At 44.2% G+C, this 22,688-nt stretch overlaps 1 protein-coding gene across 1 annotated transcript; it reads left to right on the top strand.

Annotated features, from left to right (window-relative positions):
- Positions 1–4,568: 4,568 nt before the first annotated feature.
- On the top strand, positions 4,569–22,065 carry CBLN4 (cerebellin 4 precursor). The gene is made up of 3 exons (XM_066625868.1): positions 4,569–4,859; positions 14,173–14,289; positions 21,868–22,065. The coding sequence occupies exons 1-3, from the start codon at positions 4,569–4,571 to the stop codon at positions 22,063–22,065; spliced, it is 606 nt and encodes a 201-aa protein (XP_066481965.1).
- Positions 22,066–22,688: the final 623 nt, after the last annotated feature.

The following is a 22,688-nucleotide window of genomic DNA, read 5'->3' as shown; positions in this document are numbered from 1 at the left end:
ATATATGTATATTATATTGTCCTCAGCCTCCTCTGCAAAAATAGAACATAATTAAGAAGAGATTAAATTGCATTATTCAGCTCTTGCTTTTTTTGAATGACATTGTCTTGGACATCAGTTTCACAGGTGTCAGGCTTTTGTTCCCCCCCAGACCAGATCTTTATTGAAAACATATTAAGTTCCTCTCTTGACAGAGAACTCAACCTCTGGCTGTGAATTCATTAGGTTTTCACAAGCTACTTATCAAGCCAGGTAATTTCACAATTATCTATCTTGATAAGTAGACTGAGCTGCTGCCATCCCTCAACTGAGACCCTGAAGGGAACCAAAAATGCTCCATGTCTTGCTGCTGTTTGGCTGCAGGGATTTATCTGATCCTGGTCTCCCTGGTTAGCAAATCATATTGGGTGAAAAGGGTGCAAGATTCCATTCAACCTCCTGGGTGGCATTACACCAACATCAGAAGCCCCCAAATCTCTTGCACTCACAAACCCCTTTGCTGCCCCTTATGCATGGAACACCTTCCTGGAACACTTACATGGAGATGCCTCTTTCTTCCAATCTCTCCTCCATTTACCCATCCAGTGAAAGCTATTGCTTACTCCTTGGTGCATGTAATTGTATTTGCTTACCTTCACCTCTTGAAACCCTTCCTTGGTTTTTTCTCAAGCTCAAAAAGAATGTATGTAAATGTCCAATACTGGAACAAATTTGATTGGGATACAGTTGTCCAGGATCCAGTGGTCCTGTCACTATAATATATAGATTTTTCTCCTCCTCCTTATCATCATCATCATCATCATACAGGTATTTCTATACCGCCTTTCTAGGTCCTCAGATTTCTCCTCGGACTTTATTCAAGGTGGTTTACATGGGCAGGCAATTTAAATCCCCGTAGGGATTTTTACAATTAGAAAGGTTCTAGCTTTCAAGAAACCGCAACAATCAGATGTTTCGTTCTTGATCTGGCTGCACATTCTGGCCTCCATCCTCCCACGCTCAGAGCAGATGGAATAACTCGGCTCAGCTTGTCAGCTGCTTCAAGGTCGCATGGTGCCGGTGGCCTCGAACTGGCGTCCTTCAGATGTTATCTTCAGGCAAATGGAGGCTCAACCCTCTAGACCAGACCTCCTGCCCAATCATGGCTGTTGAACCCAATCATAGGTATGGAAAAATCACACAGAGGTAAGAAAATAGAGTCACAGCATAGTTAATCCAGTCTAGTTCTATGCTACTATGACCTGTGGTGGGTACCATTCCCACCATGCTGGACCCATCCTGAATGATCCTGTGCCCCACAAGGTCTCACATCTGGTACTAACCCTGAGATTCCCATTCCTGAGAATAAAGTAAATGCAGGTTGTGTCTTGTTGTCTTGTGTGCTCCCTGAAGCATTTGGTGGGCCACTGTGAGATACAGGAAGCTGGACTAGATGGGCCTTTGGCCTGATCCAGCAGGGCTCTTCTTATGTTCCTCTTATGAGAGTCCTCCCTTCACCCTGCTAACCTTTAGTGGGATGTATCTGATGAAATAATTTATTATACATTTAATGGGCAAAGGCCATTGTAGTCTGTGGCAGACCAGCTGCTCCTTTACCATTAGATCACCTAGTAATGATGACAAATAACTCACCAAACTAAGAAAGGTTTCTGAAGATGGGAACAAGAGAGGCAGTATCTTGGTAGATGTTGTTAGGAGGTTAGGCTCCAGCAATCTGAGTGACTTAGTTCAATGTGATTTGAATCTTCTAAGGATGAAGCATTGGAAAGGGTCAAATTTTGTTTTTAATTTTTTTCTAAGCCACCCTGAGTCTTTCATGAGAAGGGTGGCATATAACTGTTAAACCCCAATGAACAGGGCAGGTAGGAAGTTGGATAAATTGAGCTGAAACCAAATCCTTGAATTAGAGTGCAGTTAGGTGAGCCCCAAACATCATGCTCCTTGAGTTACTTTCAGTCATGACCTATCTGGGTTCTCACTAGAGCTGGAGGGTTTCTAGCTATAGAGTGGTGCAATTCTTCACCCCCTCTTTCAGAGCTTAGAATAAGGCTTTGCTATCCCTAGCCTTGGGGAACCTTCTTTATTTGCATCACTCTTACATTGACCAAGGAAATAAATGCCTCTGCTTTCCATGACAACTCATTTGAATGACTCCATTCTAAGAATGGCTATGGTGACATGTCTCCTACATCCATGTTGCGACCACAACAGTGCACATATCCTAATTAAAGGACCGCCCATCTTTGTTCCTAAACCTCTTTCAATATAGTACAGTAGCTTTCTGGCACAATTGTTCAGTTGTTCCTGGCACAATTCAAAGTGATGGTTTTGATCTTCAAAGTCCTAAATTAGTGGTTCTCAAACTTTTTAGCAACAGGACCCACCTAAAAATATTTTTCACTTTATCAGCCACTCAAGTCTCTGTGGCTATAATGGTGACTGGGTAGCAGTGCTTCACCCAAGTAGCAGATCATTTAACCTTTGATGCAGGTTGCCTAATCTACCTTGTCAGTTTCACAACCAACCCCAAATTGGGTTGTGACCCACTGCTGGGTTATGGACCCACAGTTTAGGAACTGATGGCCTAAATGATCTGGGCACTTAGGCAAGGACATGATTGCTCCCATATGAGCTTGACTGTGTACCAAGATCTTCTTCAAAGGCCTGCTCAGAGGGCCAACACCTTCTGGGATGCAATGGGTGACAGTGAGGAGTTGGATCTTGTCTTGTCTCTGGAACCACCTTGGCTTATTCATTCAACAAGCTGCTTTTAGATGACAAGCAGAGACATTCTTACTCATGCTGTCTTTTAACAGCATTTGTTTTTCATGCCATTGTTGGTAAGCTCTTTAACGTTTTAATTTGATTTGCTTTAAATTTTGACTGTGGATTTTATTGTGCCATTGCTTTTATTGATGTTGTTAGTTGCCTAACCAGTGATTAAGTGTGGAACCAGTGATTAAGAGGGGGATATAAATGTGTTAATCAACTAGCATTCTCTGCTTCCCATTGTAAAGGCTTTAAAAGGTATGTATCTTATTAATGTTAACTGCTGGGAGGGTATTGCGGAATTAATAACACAGGTAGAAAAACACCGCCTTGAAGTAATGTAAGTGCAACCCACTCTCGTGCCATTGGCAGGTTTCTTCTGTATCTCTCTTGCCTTCCTCTTCCACAGCCTACATTATTAGAAATGAACTGGGACATCTCCAGGTCGCATTTCCAAAAGCGGCCACTAGGTAGCGCTGTAGAGTAAAACCCAAACAAGCCTATTTTGAAAGGGGGAGAATAATGGGTCTCTCTTTCCCTAATTGTTTTCTTGGTTGGGCAGGGCATCTCTTGGTTGCTTTATCAAGAAGCTGAATACTCTAAATGCAGTGTTCTTTCTGCATATAATAGCCATGGGGTTTGGGGAGAGAGAGAGAGAGAGAGAGAGAGAGAGAGAGAGAGAGAGAGAGGTGTTCCTGGTACATGTGTGTATTACAGAGTACATCAGTGTACAAGTTTCATGCAGTGCCCTCTCTCTCACAGTCTTGAAAGAGTTAATATCCCTGGCTGCTGTATTCCCAGGGATCACTGAGTCAATAATTAAATTCACACACACACACAGAGAGAGAGAGAGAGAGAGAGAGAGAGAGAGAGAGAGCGCGCGCGCAGATATTCAGTGGTCTGAAAGGTTTCCTGGGGAAAGGGGGGGCTCCATGATCCTATTACATATCTTAAAACGAACAACTGTTTTCAGAAGTTCTGCCTGGGACGACAGCCTTAGAGCATCCTCTCCAGGAGAGCTCCTAGATGCAGGCAGCTGAAAAAGGCGATGGTTGTGCGCAGGAGGGTTGGGCATGCTGATTCTGCCTGCCTTGACGCTGGGGGGGGGGGGGGCGGATTGTGGTGAAGAGCGAGGGAACTCCGCTTTAGCAAGGCGTTGTGGCAGATGAGCTCAACCACAGCGCCTGAGCCAGCGTGGAGGGCGAGCGCCTGCCTTCAGTAGGTTCCTGCAGGACGCGAAGGGCAGACAGGATCTCAGTGGGAAGAGCCATGGCTACGTCAAATGCTTTTATTTCTTCCTGATCTCTCTCTCTCTCTCTCCCTCCCTCCCTCCCTCCCTCCCTCTCTCTCTCTCTCTCTCTCTCTCTCTCTCTCTCTCTCTCTCTCTCTCTCTCTCTCTCATATCAATAATTCACCTTAGGGCTTCCCCCCTCTCTTCTCCTCCTGGATGCGGAGGGGGGGTTGGTTGGTGAAGAGTAGGGTACTTGGAAGTGCTGATCTTGTCTGGGACGTGTTTGGAAGCTCTCTTTAAAGGACATACCTTTAAAAAAAAAGGGAGCAGAGAGAAGAGTGGACTTTTTTTTTTGCTGGAATTGCTGGGACTGTGCAAGAGAGATTCAGCTGGTGCTGATGGGCTGCTAGAGGGGGCTTGGTGTTCCCCCCACTCTTACGCTGCCGGTCGGGCTGCGATCGCTGGCTTTTGTGGCGTGGTGTGTGTGTAAACGTGGAGAGAGGTGGAAGGAGAGGCGTCGCTGGGGCGCTCCAAGCACGGCTTCGCTGTCCGCCTCCCGGTGCTGAACATGGGCGCTTCAACCAGGGCGCTGTCCATGGTGCCGACGGTCCTCCTGGCTTTGACTCTCCCCACTTTCCCGGTCTGGGCGCAGAACGACACGGAGCCCATCGTGCTGGAAGGCAAGTGCTTGGTAGTTTGCGACTCCAACCCCGCCACCGATGCCAAGGGGTCGTCCTCTTCTCCTCTGGGCATCTCCGTACGGGCTGCTAACTCTAAGGTTGCTTTCTCAGCCGTCAGGAGTACCAACCACGAACCCTCCGAGATGAGCAACAAAACCAGGATCATCTACTTTGATCAGGTAAGACGAACACAAACCCAAGCGAATGCTTGGCAGTTCAGCTTCTGAGCCTTTTTTTGGGGGGGGTGAGCCAATGAATGTGTAGGTTAAAAGGTAGATTTTTGGAATGGCCAAAAGTATGTCGTGATGCGTGCCCTCTTGGGAAAGGGAAGGGATCGAGGGAGTGCTGCTTTGCTCTGTGGAACTGAGAAGAGATCCGTTCAGAGGACTTGATGGGGATCAACAGGTGGGAACCAATCTCTGAACTCTTGAATGCTCTGGTGAAAGCCATGGGTTGAAACTTACAAACTCTTGCGCAATTGATACGGTTTTTCCATCTCCCTGGCTGGCACTTTTCTGCCTTCCCAGTGAAGTTTGATAACCATTTCATTTTATCAGGCATGGTTAAATTTGCTTGTAAGGAGCATATGATGTGCATTAATCATTGGGCTGTCACCAGGATCACCCAGGTGGATTTCATCTGAGAATCAACCCACTTGTGTTACTATTTATTGATTTTGATGTACGCTCCACCCTAGATCAAAGTCTGATGGAGGGTTATGTAACCATTAGACATCCCCCCCATATGAATATTTGTCATCTGAGAGCTCACATCCTACGCTAATGATTTTTTTAAAAAATTATTTCTATGTGATGAGGAAGATGGGATAAGCCGATCATGTAAACAGTTTGCAGAGGATTTGAAGTTATGGGGGGAGTAAGATATGGAGGTCACACGTTTTCTGTAGACCTGGAGCCCAGTGGCATGCATACTTATGCCAAAGTAAGTACCAATGAATTCCCACTTGAGTTTATTCCCAATAAGTGTGAATAGGACTTCAGCTTTCCAGCCTGGATGGATATCTGAGGATAAAATGGTGATTTGTTTGGAAGGTTCTAAAGTGGTAATAATGAATTTAAGAGATCCAAAAAAGACATCCAAATCCTCTGGAAGATTCTTGTTTTCCAAGCAGTGCAGACCTTTTATCACTTTCGAAGGTGTCAAAATCCATAAGTGGAATCTATACACAGCTCACAACCTGGACGCAAATGGCTTTTTCTGGTCCAATCACATTGCCATCAATACAGCAATCACATAGAGACTGCTACTGTTACCTGAGCAATACGGAAACAGTCCTGTGACAGATTCACTGCACCTTAGTTGAATCACTGCAGAATTTTGCAATACAGGGAAGGCTTCCATCCCCCACACCCCTTTTGTTTCCTTCCTACCCCACTCTCTATAGACAGTCACTGAGTAATTCCTTTACCAAGTATATGATCAGTCTTCAGGCAGAACAGATACATGTATTCATTCCTCCCTCAAAGTAGGGGGTCATATTGCCAGTTTTATACCATTAACAAATGTGATCTATTACTTTTATAGCAGAGGAAATACAATTCTATATAATCTAGCTATCTATCCTAAGCACTTTTCAGTCAGTTTCTTTCTATGAGTTAAGTCTATGTGCCAGTCTCTTACTGAAATCAATACTAATCTCAAGAGCTGGATTTTGGCTGGATCAGGCCCACTTAAAGGGAAAAAAGAAGCAGTACTGTATTTGTGTTGTGTCAGCTCCAGTTTGAAATGTATGTGTCTTCTTGGGAATTGTGTAATTCTCTACCATCAGCTATTTTCTCAATCATTCCTCTTCTCATTACGTACAAAAGCAGGTGGAGGAGCCTGCCTTTGCAAATATTAGCCCAGTGGTATAATTAAGCCCCCCCCCCCAAGTTACTCTTTAGCCTTGCAAAGCATATTCGCAAAGAGAATGATGGATCTTCAGCCTCTTCGATGACTACAAAGAGTCCTGGGAACCGTATTCAGTCATACTGTCATTAACCTTTTCAAGAGACAAGGAGACAGGTGGGCATGTAAGTGACTTGGAAATCATCAAAGCACCAGACAGCTGCCTGTATCTATGGGAAGGTGGTGCAAGGCAAAATACAGGATTTTTCCTGTGCACAGGTGATGAAGCTTGAATTTTAAAAGTGGATTGTTTCACTACCACTTGTGCATTACCAAGAAATACCTTCTAATTCATTGCCTACTACTTCCTGCTATGGTATTCAGTTCTCAGTTTCCTACCAGACACTACCCACTCACCAGAATTCATATTTCACCCTCCAATCTTCACACACATTCCAATTAACATGCAAGGAGAAGAAGCCCACATGTTACTTGCTGTATGTAAAGATAGTGCTTCCTCAATTGTCATGACAACTGAAATCAATCCCCACACTAATCCAAAAACACATTTTTATTAGGAAGATAATCTGATTGATTTCAGCTTAAAAGTCGCAAGGCTTAACCAAACTACCTCAGAGTCATTTCCATTGAACTCAGGTGGATGTCTTTAGGAGTGAGGTATAATGGGGATCAATTCAAGATCAGATAACCAGTTGTTGTTGTTGTTTTTTTGCTGCTGATGGCTGTGCATGTAAATGGTATGTGATTTATCTCCCAAGAAAGATCACAATGGAAATCTTGAAACTATTTCTTCTGGAATTCCATAAAAGTAGGAACTGATCAAGTTCCTCTGTACGTCCCACTAGTAGATCACCTGGCTCAGGATGATTTACCCAGATTGGCCGCAGGCCTCAAGTTGCAGGCCTTGCCCATCTCTTCCACAGAAGATCTTGTAGTTTGGACCTTGGACCTTATGTGCCAAGAAAGTGCATCACCATTATCAGCTCACATGAAATGTGCATGTCACTTTGCAGAGTGGCATAAGCATAAGCATAAGCATAAGAATATGTCCCTGCTTTGAGAAAATTACAATATAAAAAGTGGGAGAATAATATCTGCACTTAGACTAAAATTTGGAACATGAAAAGCACTTCACACATATTTTCTTGTCATAATCCAACCAGGAAGCTTATTCTATAACTTTGGCCCAGTCTCTGCCTAACCTACCTCAGAGGGTTATTGTGAGTTAATGGGAGAAGGACTATGTATGTCACCTGGAGCTCCATGGAGGAACAGTAGGATTAAAAACAAAATTAATGACAGTAACTAGAGACCCTTTAGGGTAAGTTAGCATTTTCTAATATTGCAGATATTGCATAGGATATTGCAAATAGGATGCTGAGAGAAAAAGAGTTTGCCAAAAGCCACCTGGTGAGCTCATGGCAGAGGTGAGGTTTCAATTAGGAGCTGCCTAATCTTAATTCATGGTGCATTTCTACTGGGCCTCTGCACTGCCAGAACATACATTTTGGCAGTGCCACCTGCTTTACGGTGACCCACCATTCTGTGCAGCCAGGACACTGCCACAAGGAGTGTGCAACCATGGCTGTGTGCCAGTGGCTTCTGGAGAAGCCCTAGCTCTGATAAATCAGTGTGGTGGGTGGGAAGTAGGTGGGAGACCAGGGCAGGATAAATGTGTCGAGGGTGGGAAGGGATGGTGATTGGTGGCAGCGGTTTTGCTGATATCCCATCCCATTTTCTCATCTTCAATCCATCTTCCCAATTCCACTTGGATGTGCGCCAGCAAACTAGTTGATGCAGATCTGAGTAAACACATGGGGGCAGTAGAGGCTTGACCTGGGGCAAAGGAACAAATCTTCCCTTACTTCGAGAAGATAAGGGACTCAAAACTTACCTCTGGGACCCAAAACTACCCTGCAGGATGCAGCACATGCCCCATTAGTGTGGCTGCATTGGTGGGGACAGGCATAGGTTGGATCAGGCTCCCCATCTCTTAATCAGTACATTATATTACTCTTAGCAAGGGGAAATAATAGAAGTGCTGGAAGAAAGGGGTGAGGCAGAGCAATAAAAGGCAATTGTGAGTAAATGAAATTATACGTGCTTAGCCATAATTTTGTCTGAGGATAAGGAAGAGGCGTGAACGCAGAGACTAGATTGATTTTGAGGGAGGGTTTAAAGGAAGAAAGAGAGAAGACAGGAATTCTGGGAGTGGGATCCAGGCAGTGTTACCACTAAGTGTTGTGGTTCCATTCCAGAAGTGACACACTCGTTGTCACTGAAGAATATCAGACATAATTTAAAAAATGGGTAGTATTCATTGCCACCTTGGAAAGAATAAACCAATGTGTAGGTCATGGGCGACTCTTTAATGGCCCTCAGTCACCTGCCCCCTTTTCTATTTCACAAAGTGGTGTTTGTTCATTTGCTTTTTACAGAGATGGAATTAATTAGAGATAAATAAAGGCAGGTTAAGGTTAAAAAGGGGGCCCAGGAGCCAAAGGCGGGGGCCCAAAAATTTCCCGGGATCTTACATTTTCCTATCTACTCAGACTTGTTGCCTGCACAGGATGCTGGAGGCACTACCATGAGCATGCAACTGCAGCTATTGCAGCTATTTGCCAGACCAAGGAATGCATACTTAACACCAAGGAATGCACTCCTTAACACAGTGTCAAATCTGGGAGGAAACTGGACTGCTACTGTTGCTCTTTGGCTTGTGGATCTGCTTACCCTGAAGGAGTGTATAGGAGCTCAGGGACATAGCTGAGGGGCTACAGCTTATGCAGGAGTACATTGCAGTGTAGACAGGACACCTTCCATTCTAGGGAGAGCCTGAATATGATAACTGTCATTTTCTGCATGATTTTCTGTATTTAAAATATTTAGAGAGACTTAGGAGTGTGTTTGGTTTTCTGTATTACTGTATCTAGCTGTTGATGCTACACGGGTGGGTAGACTTGGGCTCCAAAGACTCTTCCAGCTGTCTCCACCCTCTTCCCACCCTGTTTTGCTCCTCCCTGCTTCAATTCTACTCACCCATCTCCACCCTTTTCCGGTCTGTTTCACCCCTTTCCTTTTGCAAAGGGGCCCAAAAGAAACTTTGTACCCCCCTAATAAAATTCCTCTCAGAGGCCCTGAATAAAGGAGATAGGAGACGGGGAGAGAATGGGAGAAAGACGAGACACACCAATGAGGCTCGGTTTTAAGCCCATGAAGCAAGGGCTAAAAATGGGGCAGGCCAGGAACTGCATCTTATACACTTCACAGAACAGGTTTACAGTGGGTCCCAAGCTGATTCGTTGATTTAGCCAATGCTATTTAGGATCTGGTGTAGTCCTTCTGATGCCACTGAAGCCAGTGGTCAAAAGCGTGTTGATTTTCACAGAGATGAGAATTATTAATACCTTCATTGGTAGGTTAAACACATGGCATCCCAGATCCAGCTTCACCTCAATATCTTCAAATAACCCTATTACGTTATTTATACTCTGATGGTCTTACTACATAATAAAGGAGAATGGCCAGCATTAAGTGATTTAATTTTGAATGATAGCCTGACTGGGAATGAGCTTTAGGAAAAGACTGTACAATAGTTGATTTGAAATATATGGTGGAATCTCTGAAAATAGGACTTGACTTCTCCCAAGGTACTCCTACTGATGTCACATTGAAGTTCCTAGAACCAGTCCAGAGGTACTCCAGATTCATTCCTTAATCCTAAACACATGAACCATTCATGATCCAGCAAAGCAGAGTGCCCAGATCACTGGCTATAGAAAGGAAAAGAATCCTGTATCTGAGCAAATTTTTTTCTTTTATAGGTGAGATCTCTCTCTCTCTCTCTCTGTGTGTGTGTGTGTGTGTGTGTGTGTGTGTTACACACATGTACATGTCTGTATGAGAATTTTGGGGAGATTGTGTATCAAATAATTTAGGTTCAATTACATTACATTACATTACATTAAATCTTTCTTTCTTTCTTTCTTTCTTTCTTTCTTTCTTTCTTTCTTTCTTTCTTTCTTTCTTTCTTTGCCATTCCCGCTCAAATCAATGTGCATAAAATAATAATAAACACAATAAAATGCGCAATAAAAAAGAATTAAAACACTACAAAGCAGCCAATAAAACATTCGCTACAACATCAACCAATAAGAAAACAAACAAATCTTTAGCTGTTAGCAAGAAAAGTGATGCTGAATTCCCTAGGAAGTTCATTCCAGAGGGTGAATACCATATCTCAAAAGCTTCTGTTGTGCAACTAGGAAGGCCAAACATGCCATCATCTAATCTGGGTTTTTATTTCTCTGAAAATAGCTTTTGGGGAGCTTCCAGGTTAGAACAGTGACACAGGAATGGTTAGCCCTTCGATTCTATGCCATTTTTGCAATTGAAAATTCCTCCCAGTGCATATATTTTTCTCAAGAGTTGCCATCTGCTGCAGTGGCACATGGGGGAAAGGTTCAAATAGATGTTGTGCAGCGCAATCCTAACTCCCTAGTTAGGCCGGCACAAGTCACTGGTGCCAACCTGGGGGTGTTGTATGCTGTAAGGCATGTTTGCATTGACTTTAGAGTTGGGGAGGCCAGCGCAAGGAGTTGTGCTGGCCTTCCTGTGCCGGATCCAGGCCCAGTGGGGTGCATTTGCGTCGGCCAAGCTCAGCTTGGGAGTGAGGCGTTTTGGGGTGGGGGGAGGCCAGGCAGAGGGCATTCATGGAGAAGGTGGGTGGGGAGTGGGAGGCGGGGCCAGGATCCGACTGTTATGCCAGATCCTGACCCCATTCCCGAGTGGCATGGAGCAACCTCTGGCTACTGCAGTCTACGAGGATTTACACCACTTCCTGAGGTGGTGTAGACCTGGGTAGACCCACTGGGGTCAGTGTAGCGTGACATGGCACAAGGGGAGAGTTTTCCCCTTGCCTCAGGTTGTACTGATTTTGGCCCCAAACTTGCTCTGGATACAGTGCAGGCCCGCAGGCCTGCCTGCTCCAGCATGAGTTAGGATTGCGCCCTTAGGCTCAAAGTCAATATGGAATTAAAGAGTTAAACATCCTCTACTCCTGTGACATAGGGTAACATAAGAACAACCCCGCTGGATCAGGCCATAGGCCCATCTAGTCCAGCTTCCTGTATCTCACAGCGGCCCACCAAATGCCCCAGGGAGCACACCAGATAGCAAGAGACCTCATCCTGGTGCCCTCCCTTGCATCTGGCATTCTGACATAACCCATTTCTAAAATCAGGAGGTTGCACATAGGCATCATGGCTTGTAACCCGTAATGGAATTTTCCTCCAGAAATTTGTCCAATCCCCTTTTAAAGGCATCTAGGCCAGATGCCATCACCACATCCTGTGGCAAGGAGTTCCACAGACCAACCACACGCTGAGTAAAGAAATATTTTCTTTTGTCTGTTCTAACTCTCCCAACACTCAATTTTAGTGGATGTCCCCTGGTTCTGGTGTTATGTGAGAGGGGGCGATCCTAATCAATTTTCCAGCCCCAAGGCAAGGGCAATGCAGCTCCAAGGAACAACCATTCTCTTACCTTGAGAAGGCCTTCATGACTGCCACCCAATTGCAGGATGCAGCACGTGCCCCATTGCCACAGCTATGTCAGTGCTTGAAAGCTGATTAGGATTTGGGTCATATATCTGGTTCTCTTACAACAGCTACTTCAAAAGGTAGAAACTGGACCAGGAAATGATATTCAGCATCATCTTTAGTTAGGTCCTGAACAGCCCAAAGCTAACTAATTTTCCATGCTGTGATGCAGCGATGCTAGAATGGCCTCTGCTATATCCAGCATGGGAAATGAGGTTTCTGGAGGTCTCCCCAAGGTAAGGGGACATTTGACCCCTCCCTTACTCCATTTTGCCCTCCCCCTACCCCCCACTGCCCAGCATGTGACTTACCTGCTCTGGTGCGTGTGGGCCTTGCACTTGCATGTGCAGTGTACACAGGCATTCCAGCTGGCGCCACAATGTCCTACGCTACTGTAACATGCTTTATGGCACACTTCTGACAACATAGGCTGGCGGAGTGCGTGCTCCACTGGCATTAGGTGAGTATATGGTAGGATTGCGCTGTTAATTTGAGCATATGGTGGAACAAAGAGCAGGGCCTAAGTGATGATATAGGGCAGTGGTTTCCAACCTTTTTCATCTCACATCACACTGACAAAGCACTTAAATTGTCCATCAATTTAAACCATCAATTTGTTGACAATTGATATGGCACACCATGCTGGAGGTGGGGGGTTCACATCCCCCAATTGCCCTACAAATAAATGACCCTTCTCCAAATTCCCACAATACAACTGAGGACCATTTGTGGCATATCAATGTGCCAGGACATACAGGTTGAAAACTGCTGATATAGGACATGGGCAGAGACATATGGGAGAAAATGCACCCTGAGTTAGCAAGATCCAAGCAACAGGAGGTTTAAAGGACAGATTGAGTATAGCCGGTACAGTATAGTAGTTAGTAAGTATGGTGAAATCCCTGCTGAGTCATAGAGTTTACTGGGTGACCTTGGGTCAAACTCCATCTCCAGTCCTGGCTTCCCCACTTTTATTTCATGCATGTGAGGCCCAATCTGGGTTAGGATTAGGAGGACAACAAGCGTTTGGAGGAATAAGAGGTTCTGACCCCCCCCCCCATGGTTCTAATCTTAATCAGGGACCAGGGCGCATATTATTTGCTCATCAAAGCTAACGGAAACTTTTTCACACGACAACTTATGTGGTCCCTGATCAGATTGGGCCCACAGTAGGTTAAGATTAGCCCCCTTATTCCTCTGCAGTGGTCCCAATTTGGATTAACTCCCATGTGTGCAGCCTAAAAATACAGCAAGAATTCAAGTCACCTTTGATTTGACTCGTAGCTTAATAGGCCTTCCTACTGAGCAAACGTTCAGCCTTCTCATATAGCAAACGCACAGCAGTCTTAGACTCCATGGTGTGAAGTCTTTCCACCTTGTGACCGAACCCTTGACATTTGCATATCTGGCACATCTTTCTGCAGTGTCAGAGGCATCGCAGACTGCAATGCTGGTGTAACATCATACCTTTGTGCTGCTGATGCAGCTGTCGGTGTTCGGTGTGCTCCGTTTGTGCTTATCTTGGTTATTTTGGTGGGGGTTTGCATCACTAGAGTGCTTTGAAAATTGCACTGTCAAGGGACTGTCTGAGCAAGTCCACTCTCACTGATGGGGTGACTTGCATCGCTAAAACTGAGCAAGAGTTTAGGGAAACCAGGAAACTCTTAGATGTCAGTCCCAAGCATCTGAAGTCTAGTTTTATTCATCCACACTTGGAAGTGAGCCCTACAGAGCTCAGTGGGGCTTACTCCCATCGAAGCATACATAGGATTTCAGTTTTAGAAAGGAATTTTCCAAGCTGATTCAATCATGCTGAAAACAAATCTTTTATGTGCTAGCAAATAATAATTTTATATATACAATATCAGTATAAACACATACTGAGGTGACATTTTTTTTAAAGCCCTCAACTTCGTTGGGAATAAGCATGATAATAAATCTTGCCTCTCTTGCAAATTAATTATATTCTTTTCCGGAACATTGAATGCTTCCATTAACTCTTGTTTTTTTCTTTAATTTGTAGATCCTAGTAAACGTGGGCAATTTCTTTACATTGGAGTCAGTCTTCGTAGCACCAAGAAAAGGAATTTACAGTTTTAATTTTCATGTAATTAAAGTTTACCAGAGCCAAACTATCCAGGTACGTTGGTTCAACCTATGGAAATGTATTCGTTAGCCTTCCTTCCTTCCTTCCTTCCTTCCTTCCTTCCTTCCTTCCTTCCTTCCCATTTTTACAATAATAATTGATTAATGACTCAAAAACAATTATTGTAAATAGGAAGAGTTCAGATGGAACCATTTGGATGAGTCTTAACAAGCATTGTAGTAGTGTTCAGAGATAGATAGAGATCAGCTTGGCCAAGACCAAGATATTTCAGTGATGTTCTTGAGTCAGAGTGTGCCACATCCCTTCTAGACAGTATTTGATTGCTTGGTTTCCTCATGGAACTTGGTGTGATATACATGGAGCTCCCAGGTTGGCCTCTCATACAGGCACTGATTAGGCCTAGACCTGCTTCAGCTGAGAAAAGTGGCTGCATCATGTGCCCTTGAACCATGTAGAGTAGGGATTGGCAATCTAAGGTAGGGAGTGGGGAGGCTTACAGAAAGGGGAAGTATTACCAATGTCCCCTTTCGATACTGTGTCCATTTCCTCGCCATCATGCATAGTGTAACATGCTGAGGTTAGCCTGTTCAAGTTCACCCCTTGAATCTATTAACTTTGGGCAAGTGAGGCAGGCATATCCCAGGAGACTTATTTTCCCTGTGCCCTAACTTGCTAGCCCTTCAAGACTGCTCTAAGTAAACCACTTGACACCTAATTGATGTCTCCAGCACTAGGGTGTTACCAACCACCCTCATTTCTCAACTCCCAACTACTCTGAGAACTGGTGTAGTATAATGGTAGACTTTGGCCAAAAAAAGTTTTGGCTTCAAATCCCTGAAACTTGAAACTCATTGGGCGACCTTGAGTCTGTTCTTTTCTTACAATACATCTATGTCAGTGGGTGATAAGAAGATAGTGTTTTTCTGAGTCTTCCCTCTTCCCCCATACATGTGCAGTGTAACCCACTCCTCCAGCCCACCTTCTTAATAAGCACAACTACATTATAATCTTTATTCATTGTAATGGGGTCTGAATGAATGAATATGAATGACATTGAAGCACACCTCAATAATGCAATGACAGCTATAACCAATCTTCTAGAATATAGAGGTTGTCAAGTGCCTATGGAGGTTTAGAGGTCACTGAATGACCTCAGGTGTCTGTTTAAGAAGTTGGTTTGTTTTGACCCATGGCTATCAATGATAACTTTTCAGCTTCACTAGCATTCCCAGGAATACTCTGTTAAAAAACAGTGCTAGCTCTCTGGATTGCTGACATTTTATCGTGGTGTATGGTGAAGACTACAACTGCAATTTCCTTCTGTTTTCAGTGTGTCATTATATACTATGTAATAAGCACACTGATATCACGCATCAAAGTGTAATAAATACCAGCTATGGGATGCACTAATGCCCTCACGACATTCAGGTTAGTGCGTCATTTGAAGAAAATAGCAAGATTATCTAAGGATGTGGAAATCTGTATGAGGTCTACTTTAACCTAGATGTTGTCACTTGTCACAAAGCTCATGCTTGTCTCCCATTCATACAAAGACTGTTGTTAATCCAGTTAATATATTGCCACAGGAGTAGGAGAACTATGACCCCATGCAGATTCAGTAATGTCCAGATGTAGGAACTACATCAATCGCTGTAATGGCATGGAGCTGACAATCATGTTCCTTTAAGCATGCACTTTCTGTAATGTTCAGTAGCAACCAGATGGGTACCCATGAGGAGAGGTGGGGGTTTGAACAGCACGCCTGGATAGGATTTCATCCCATCTGTAGCCAGGAGTGCTTATCGCTGGCTTTGGCTGGTTGAACTATTAACAGTTAAGAGATCCTGGTTCAATTACACAGGCCAACACACATTTTGCTGTCTTAAAAGCTAGACCTATTCCTGGGTAAACTTGGGGTGCTGATTTAAAAACTGGCATCCGTTTTGCCCTAATTCATCCAGTTTCCAGATTCTGCTTGAACCATCCACTAACAAGACTATGCCATACCTCCAAAACTAGACGTCATAGGGCAAAACGGATGCCATTTTTTGAATCAGCACCCCAAATTCTTATAAAACCACCATAAATTTTTTTCTGACTCTCGGTTTTGCAGACCTGCGTTGTTCCATGCACTGGTTACACCTAGGTTAGGTTACTGCAAAATACTACACATAGGGCTCAATTTGAAGGGAGCTTGGAGACATCAATCTGTGAAGTATACATGACAAATTGGTCTGGAAAGCCACTTGGACTATGTTATGCAGATTCGGGCTCCATTAGCTACCAATGTGCTTCGAAGTCACATTCAAAATGCTGACTTTGGGCTTTAAAACCCTAAACTGCTTGGGACCCAGTTACCTTAAGGACTCTTTGCCAAAATATGAAACTGGCTGGCCCTTGAGAGTGGCCACAGAGACCTTCCACTCTGCTCCATCACTGATAGATGCAGAGTTGGTGACTATTACAAGCTGGGCCTTTCTGGTGGTAGCATCGCAACTGTGGAACACCCTTCGTGGGGAGGTGAGGCTCGCTGCTGGCCTGCTTTCTCTTTATACAGCTTCAGCAGAAGCTGAAGATATTTTTATTTCTGAAAACTTTTCATTTTGTAAACAATGAGATCATGGTTAGTTTCCCCCCCCCCCCAATTCCTTTTGAAGCTCTTCACAGTCACACTGAGATTTCACTCTGTTGATTAACACAGATTCATCCTTAAACCTACCTAGCTACCTGAATTCCAGATTACTCATGAAAAAGTTCAATAGCACTGCTCACTCTCTCTGTTGAGAATGTATTCTTGTTTTTAAACTAGTTTTAATTGGTTTAATTGGTTTACTAGCCCAATCCTAGGCAAGGCTACTCAGAAGTTGTTGGCAACCTTCAGTCTCGAAAGACTATGGTATCGCACTCTGAATGGTGGTTCTGGAAAAGCATCTAGTGTGGCTGAAAAGGCCAATTCGGGAGTGACAATCCCTTCCACACCGGGAGCAAGTGCAGTCTGACCCTGGTCTGTCTCCGTGGCTGTGGGCCTTCCTTCTTTGCCTCTTTGCCTCAGTCTGTTGGCCAAGTGTCTCTTCAATCTGGGAAAGGCCATGCTGCACAGCCTGCCTCCAAGCGGGCCGCTCAGAGGCCAGGGTTTCCCACCTGTTGAGGTCCACTCCTAAGGCCTTCAGATCCCTCTTGTAGATGTCCTTGTATCTGTATTCAATGGGACTTAATCCCAGGAAAGTGTGTATCAGATTGTATCCTGAATGAATGGACAGAACAATCCAAACTGGTCATTGAATTGGTGCAGGCCCACTAACTCAGGTGTGCTGTAAATATGCCAACTCATGAGTTGGGTGCACCAGCACAATGATGTATGCCAGCCTGCCAGTGCTGGCTCAGATTCCTGCGCAGGCCAGCAATGGTGAGTGCTGCACCTATCAGCACAGGACAGAGGGTGAGAGAGGGTGGCAGGAGGGTGTTTCAGGGGTGGCATTTTTAGGTGGAGGAGGGCAGGACAGGAGGCAGTTCAGGCCTGGGAAGGGGTGGAATCAGTGGAGTTTTCTAAGACCTGAGGGGGTGAATGCCATCTAGCCAAGTGACATACTATTTTTTTTAATTTTTGGTTTAAAAATTTCAGACTTTGGCTGTTGTGTTATCTAACACAAGTTTTACATGCACTGCCCCAACCAGTTAAGTTGGTGTTGAGCCAAAATGGGGAGGAGGACATGCACATTCCACAATAGGCCTCCCATAAAACATGACTCTCCATTTGGTACTTTTTTGTTCCCCTTTGCAAATGGATGAGCAACTGTTTGGAAGGGGATGGGTGCTGAGGGAAGGGATTATGTGCCCATTGCTGAGACAAGCTGGGTTGATGCTCCCTCATACTGGAATACATGTGCAAACATGCATTCCATCCCTTAAAATGTAGGGCAGAGGAATGACAGCTGCATTCAGATGCATTGTAAACGTAAAAGATGATCTTTGTCTGCCCTTCAGCGGTGTCAAGGGGATGCCCATTTAGACATGAGTCTCAATGCAAGAGAGTATCAACTCAGTTGCCTTGGTAATGGGTATGGAGCAGCAGAGGATTGTGGGAACAAAAATGAATGAAAGCTCTGAAGCAGGCGATCATTTTTGCTTCCTCCTGAAATGGCAACATTTTGGCAACAAACATTGAACTTTCTGGAACTAACTGGAACACAGGATCCAATGAGATCTGTGTCTTTGGCCACAGAAAATGATGCAAAGAATACATGTTGGTTCTCTGCCATTTCTCAGCCTACAGTGTTCCTTTAGGCATCTTTTGGCCTTAGCTCAGTGGTTCCCAAACATTTTGAGCACTGGGACCCACTTTTGAAACTGACACCCTGGACCCACCTAGGTTTACCAGACTTTTAAAAATGGATCTAGAAAGAAATAATATTTTATTTGAAAAGTAATAATAACCAGAAAAAAGACCCTGAAATATTTATCTCCCTATATTTGCATATGCTTGTAAACTGCAGGAGCTAAGCTCTTTGCAGGGTAATTAGCTGCTCGAGTATCTGATTTTTGAATAGCCTCAGAGTTTGAGGCAATTAAGTTATCTGATCTTTCCATCACCCTTTTGGCGACCCACCAGTGGGTCCCAACCCACAGTTTGGGAACCACTGCCTTAGCTGTTTCCTGATTCTGTTGCATTTAAATAACATTTATTACCAGGTATTAAAAAATATTTTTAGCCACGTGCTCTTCAAATTTCTTAATCATTGGTCTTACATATGGTTTGCCTTCCTTGGACTCCTTTTAATTTTCTTCTTCAGTCAAATCTCTCTTCCCCCCCCCCCCCATTAAGGCTTTTTGCCTTTTATGTCTTCCATTTCTTTCTAACCATACATGCATTTTTTTGGAACTGTTGGTGCCTTTTCTAATATGTGAGGCACATTGTTCTTGCGCTTCAGTAACTTCCATACTTCTAAAAGGATTTGACCTCACTGACTATGAACTTTGAGTTTCCTTCTACCTACTCTTCTTAGTTTTGAAAAGAACAACAACCCCTTTTAAAATGAAATATGACTCTGTTGGAGTTCCTGGGCAATTTTCCAATCACATCGTACACTGAACTTGCTCTTGCTGTGACCACTGTTTCCAAGAAGTTCAGTACTGCTTGCATCTTGTACTAGATCTTGGAAAGCAGTTAGGATTAAGTCAAGAAGTTACCGCCTTTGTTGACTTCATGACTCCCTGGAGTAACTAGGCATACTCATTTATTGTGGTTTGATCTTTAATGTTCAACCTAGATTGTTTAATAGCTGGTGCAGGCAATGGCGTAGCTAGAGGGGGTGCAAAGCACCAAGTTTGGCAGGGACCCTCACCGTGATGTGCAAGTGGCTCGCCCTCCCCTTCCCAGCCATTCCGGGTCCCAAGAGCAAAATGGAGGCATTGCCTGAGGAGACCTATTGGAGGCGAGATGGCCTAGTGGGAAGTAAGATAAAGTTTTAATTACCTTTCCATGGCCTACTTATCCCTTCCCCCAACCCACTGCATGCACATGTATGGACTGTAAATTAGCTAACTTTATAATATGATTAAAAAACCCCTTTGTACTGATTAAGGGCGCAATCCAGAACTTTGTGTGCCAGCTCACCGCTACCGTGCACTGTCGCTAACCTTCCCGTGGACCCAGAGCTGGAGTTAGCCTAGCACAAGGGTGTGCTGAGCCAGATTATTAAAATACATTGTACAAAAGATTGATATCTTGCCTCTCCCATGCAAACAAAAGTGTTCAAGGCAGCAGATGAGGTTTCTTGCATTCACATATATGCTGTTATGTGAGAATGGAGGAGGAGGCCTGGCAGGGTAGTAGGGTTGAGGGGAGGGGCTGGTGGCCAAGGGGGCTAAGGAAGAGCTGGTTCTTTGGCAGACTTCTGAGCATTTGCCATTTCCTTTCCATTTCTCATGCGCTTTCTAGTGACCAGGATGGGGATGGAGTGAGGTGTTATGAGTAAAGAGTGGGGGAGTAAAGAATAAAATTAAAGATTTTAGAAATGGGCTATGTCAGAATGCCAGATGCAAGGGAGGGCACCAGGATGAGGTCTCTTGTTATCTGGTGTGCTCCCTGGGGCATTTGGTAGGGCTGCTGTGAGATACAGGAGGCTGGACTGGATGGGCCTATGGCCTGATCCAGTGGGGCTGTTCTTATGACTAAGGGCCCAATCCTGTCCAACTTTCCAGCACAGTGCAGCCGCAATGCAGAATGCTGTAGTGTTTTGTCCATATATTTGGTGGGCCGCTGTGAGATACAAGAGGTTGGACTAGATGGGCCTGTGGCCTGATCCAGTGGGGCTGTTCTTATGTTCTTATGGGGGGGGGGGTGAGTTGTAGGAGTTGTAAGGGTGAGGGGCTCACTTCATTCTTCTAGCTGCAATCTCGGTGAGAGGGGTTAGTGGTTCAGGGTCACAACTGTGCACAACCTGGACAGGATCATCTGGAGTGTGAGTCTGGTTGCATCACCACTTGATCCTTGCCCAGCATGGCTTGTAAGATCAGCCCAGGAAGGTATGGCCTAGTGGGTAGATAATTCATTGTTGACTTTTGGACAGACTCTTGATAGTTTTTGTGTACTTGCAAGGTACTAAAATCTTTGTGAATGGAACAGAATTCTTGTAACAGGAAACTATTACCTGGCAAATTGTCTGGTGTAAGCTCAAAAGGAAAAAAATTTTTTTGAGAACCTTTCACCCCCTAGAAATGGACCCTACTTCTCCAGTAATTTTTCACAGACCTTTCTGAAAAGATGCAAAACCACTCAGAAGAGGCTAGAACAAGAGAACATGTCCCCAGTTCTATGGCAATGAAATGGAAGCTCCCTCAGGTTAGAACATATACCCAAATTTGAGAGTTGTTTTGGCTGTCTCAAGTATCCTCCCATCACCTCAAGTAGTGGTGGTTTGAGAAAAGGAATGGTTGTGAACAGGTCTGAAAACTAAAATGAGTGACAACAGTGGTTCAAAGCATCTAACACCTGTGGGCACAACAATTTTTAACACTCCCATACTACAAAATCAAATTTAACACCCCCGCATCATTTCCAGTTGTGCCCAAAAGATGGTCTGAGGAGGGGGGAAGCTGTGCACAGCCTCCCAGCTACTCAGAAGGTCTCAGAAGGCCTCCTGGAGGCCTTAGCAAGGCACTTCCAGTTTTCACAAAAACTGGAAGTGCCTCTCTAAGGTGTGGGCCTCAGAAGGCCCTTTTTTCCACCTTGGGTCCACCAATGAGGGTGCAGTTTGTCATCCACTCAAGGGTCAATGCTAAGTCACTTTCCAGCACCGACATAAGGGCAATGCAACTCCAAGGTAAGGGAACAAGCATTCCCTTACTTTGAGGAGGCCTCTTTGAGTGCCACCCAACTACAGAATGTAGCAAACATCCCATTGGCACAGCTATGCCGGCGCTGGAAAGTTGGTTAGGAATTTGGGCCCTAATTATTCATTACAGCTGTTTTTGAAATCATGTTGGAAGGAGTGGGGAACAGTCTGCAGGCCCCAGGCTAGATAGAGCTTCTAATGGTTTTTGTTTGCATAGCTCATTAATGTCCCTAGTTGTTTGTTATATTGAGTTTTTTCAGTGCTTTTCTTCTTGTAGGTTAACTTGATGCTAAATGGAAAACCAGTCATTTCCGCTTTTGCTGGGGACAAAGACGTCACTCGTGAAGCCGCCACAAATGGAGTCCTACTCTATTTAGACAAGGAAGACAAGGTTTACCTGAAACTGGAGAAAGGTAATCTGGTTGGCGGATGGCAGTACTCTACATTTTCTGGCTTCCTGGTCTTCCCCCTGTAAGGTCAATTTCCCTGTGACATTCATCCAGGTGTGGACCAGTCATTGCTTCTGTTCTTTGAAGATCATCTTCTCATCCTTGGATTGATGTTTTCTTGCTTGGTTTCTCATGGGTGAATATGGATTCTATTTATGGCATTTGACCCTACCTGAACTACTCTGAGATTTCACCGAATTTTGTGTGTTTAAATCCGGTGCATTTGGATTCAGACTTAAAGCAGACAATAAATATCTATGCTTAATGTTAAAGAATAAAGTTGCCTGCAAGATTTATTCAGAGTTCCTTTATTGGACATATTGGATTTGTGGGAGAAGTGGATAATTATTGTTGTATTTTTGTTCTTTTTTTTAAATTATATTTTTTAAAAGACTGGCAACCAGGTTGATAAGAATCTTTGAGTTTGGTCTTCAATCAAGATTTAATGCATAGCTGCCAAAGAACTGTTCATTTATATATTAATTATACCATGTCCTTGTTCCCCTCAGTCTAAAAAAATTAACATAAATCCATTCCGTTCAGTTGGGAAAGAAGAGATAATGGTTATTGATAAGTGATTGACTTCATTACTGCTCTTTGTACAGTGAGCCGGATGATTCACTTAGATGTTTTCTTTCAAATATTTAAT

Source organism: Tiliqua scincoides, chromosome 4 (genome assembly GCF_035046505.1).
Source record: "Tiliqua scincoides isolate rTilSci1 chromosome 4, rTilSci1.hap2, whole genome shotgun sequence".
NCBI classification, from domain to species: Eukaryota; Metazoa; Chordata; class Lepidosauria; order Squamata; family Scincidae; genus Tiliqua; species Tiliqua scincoides.
Note: the sequence above shows the minus strand (reverse complement) of the source record. Positions and strands in the feature narration are given on the sequence as shown.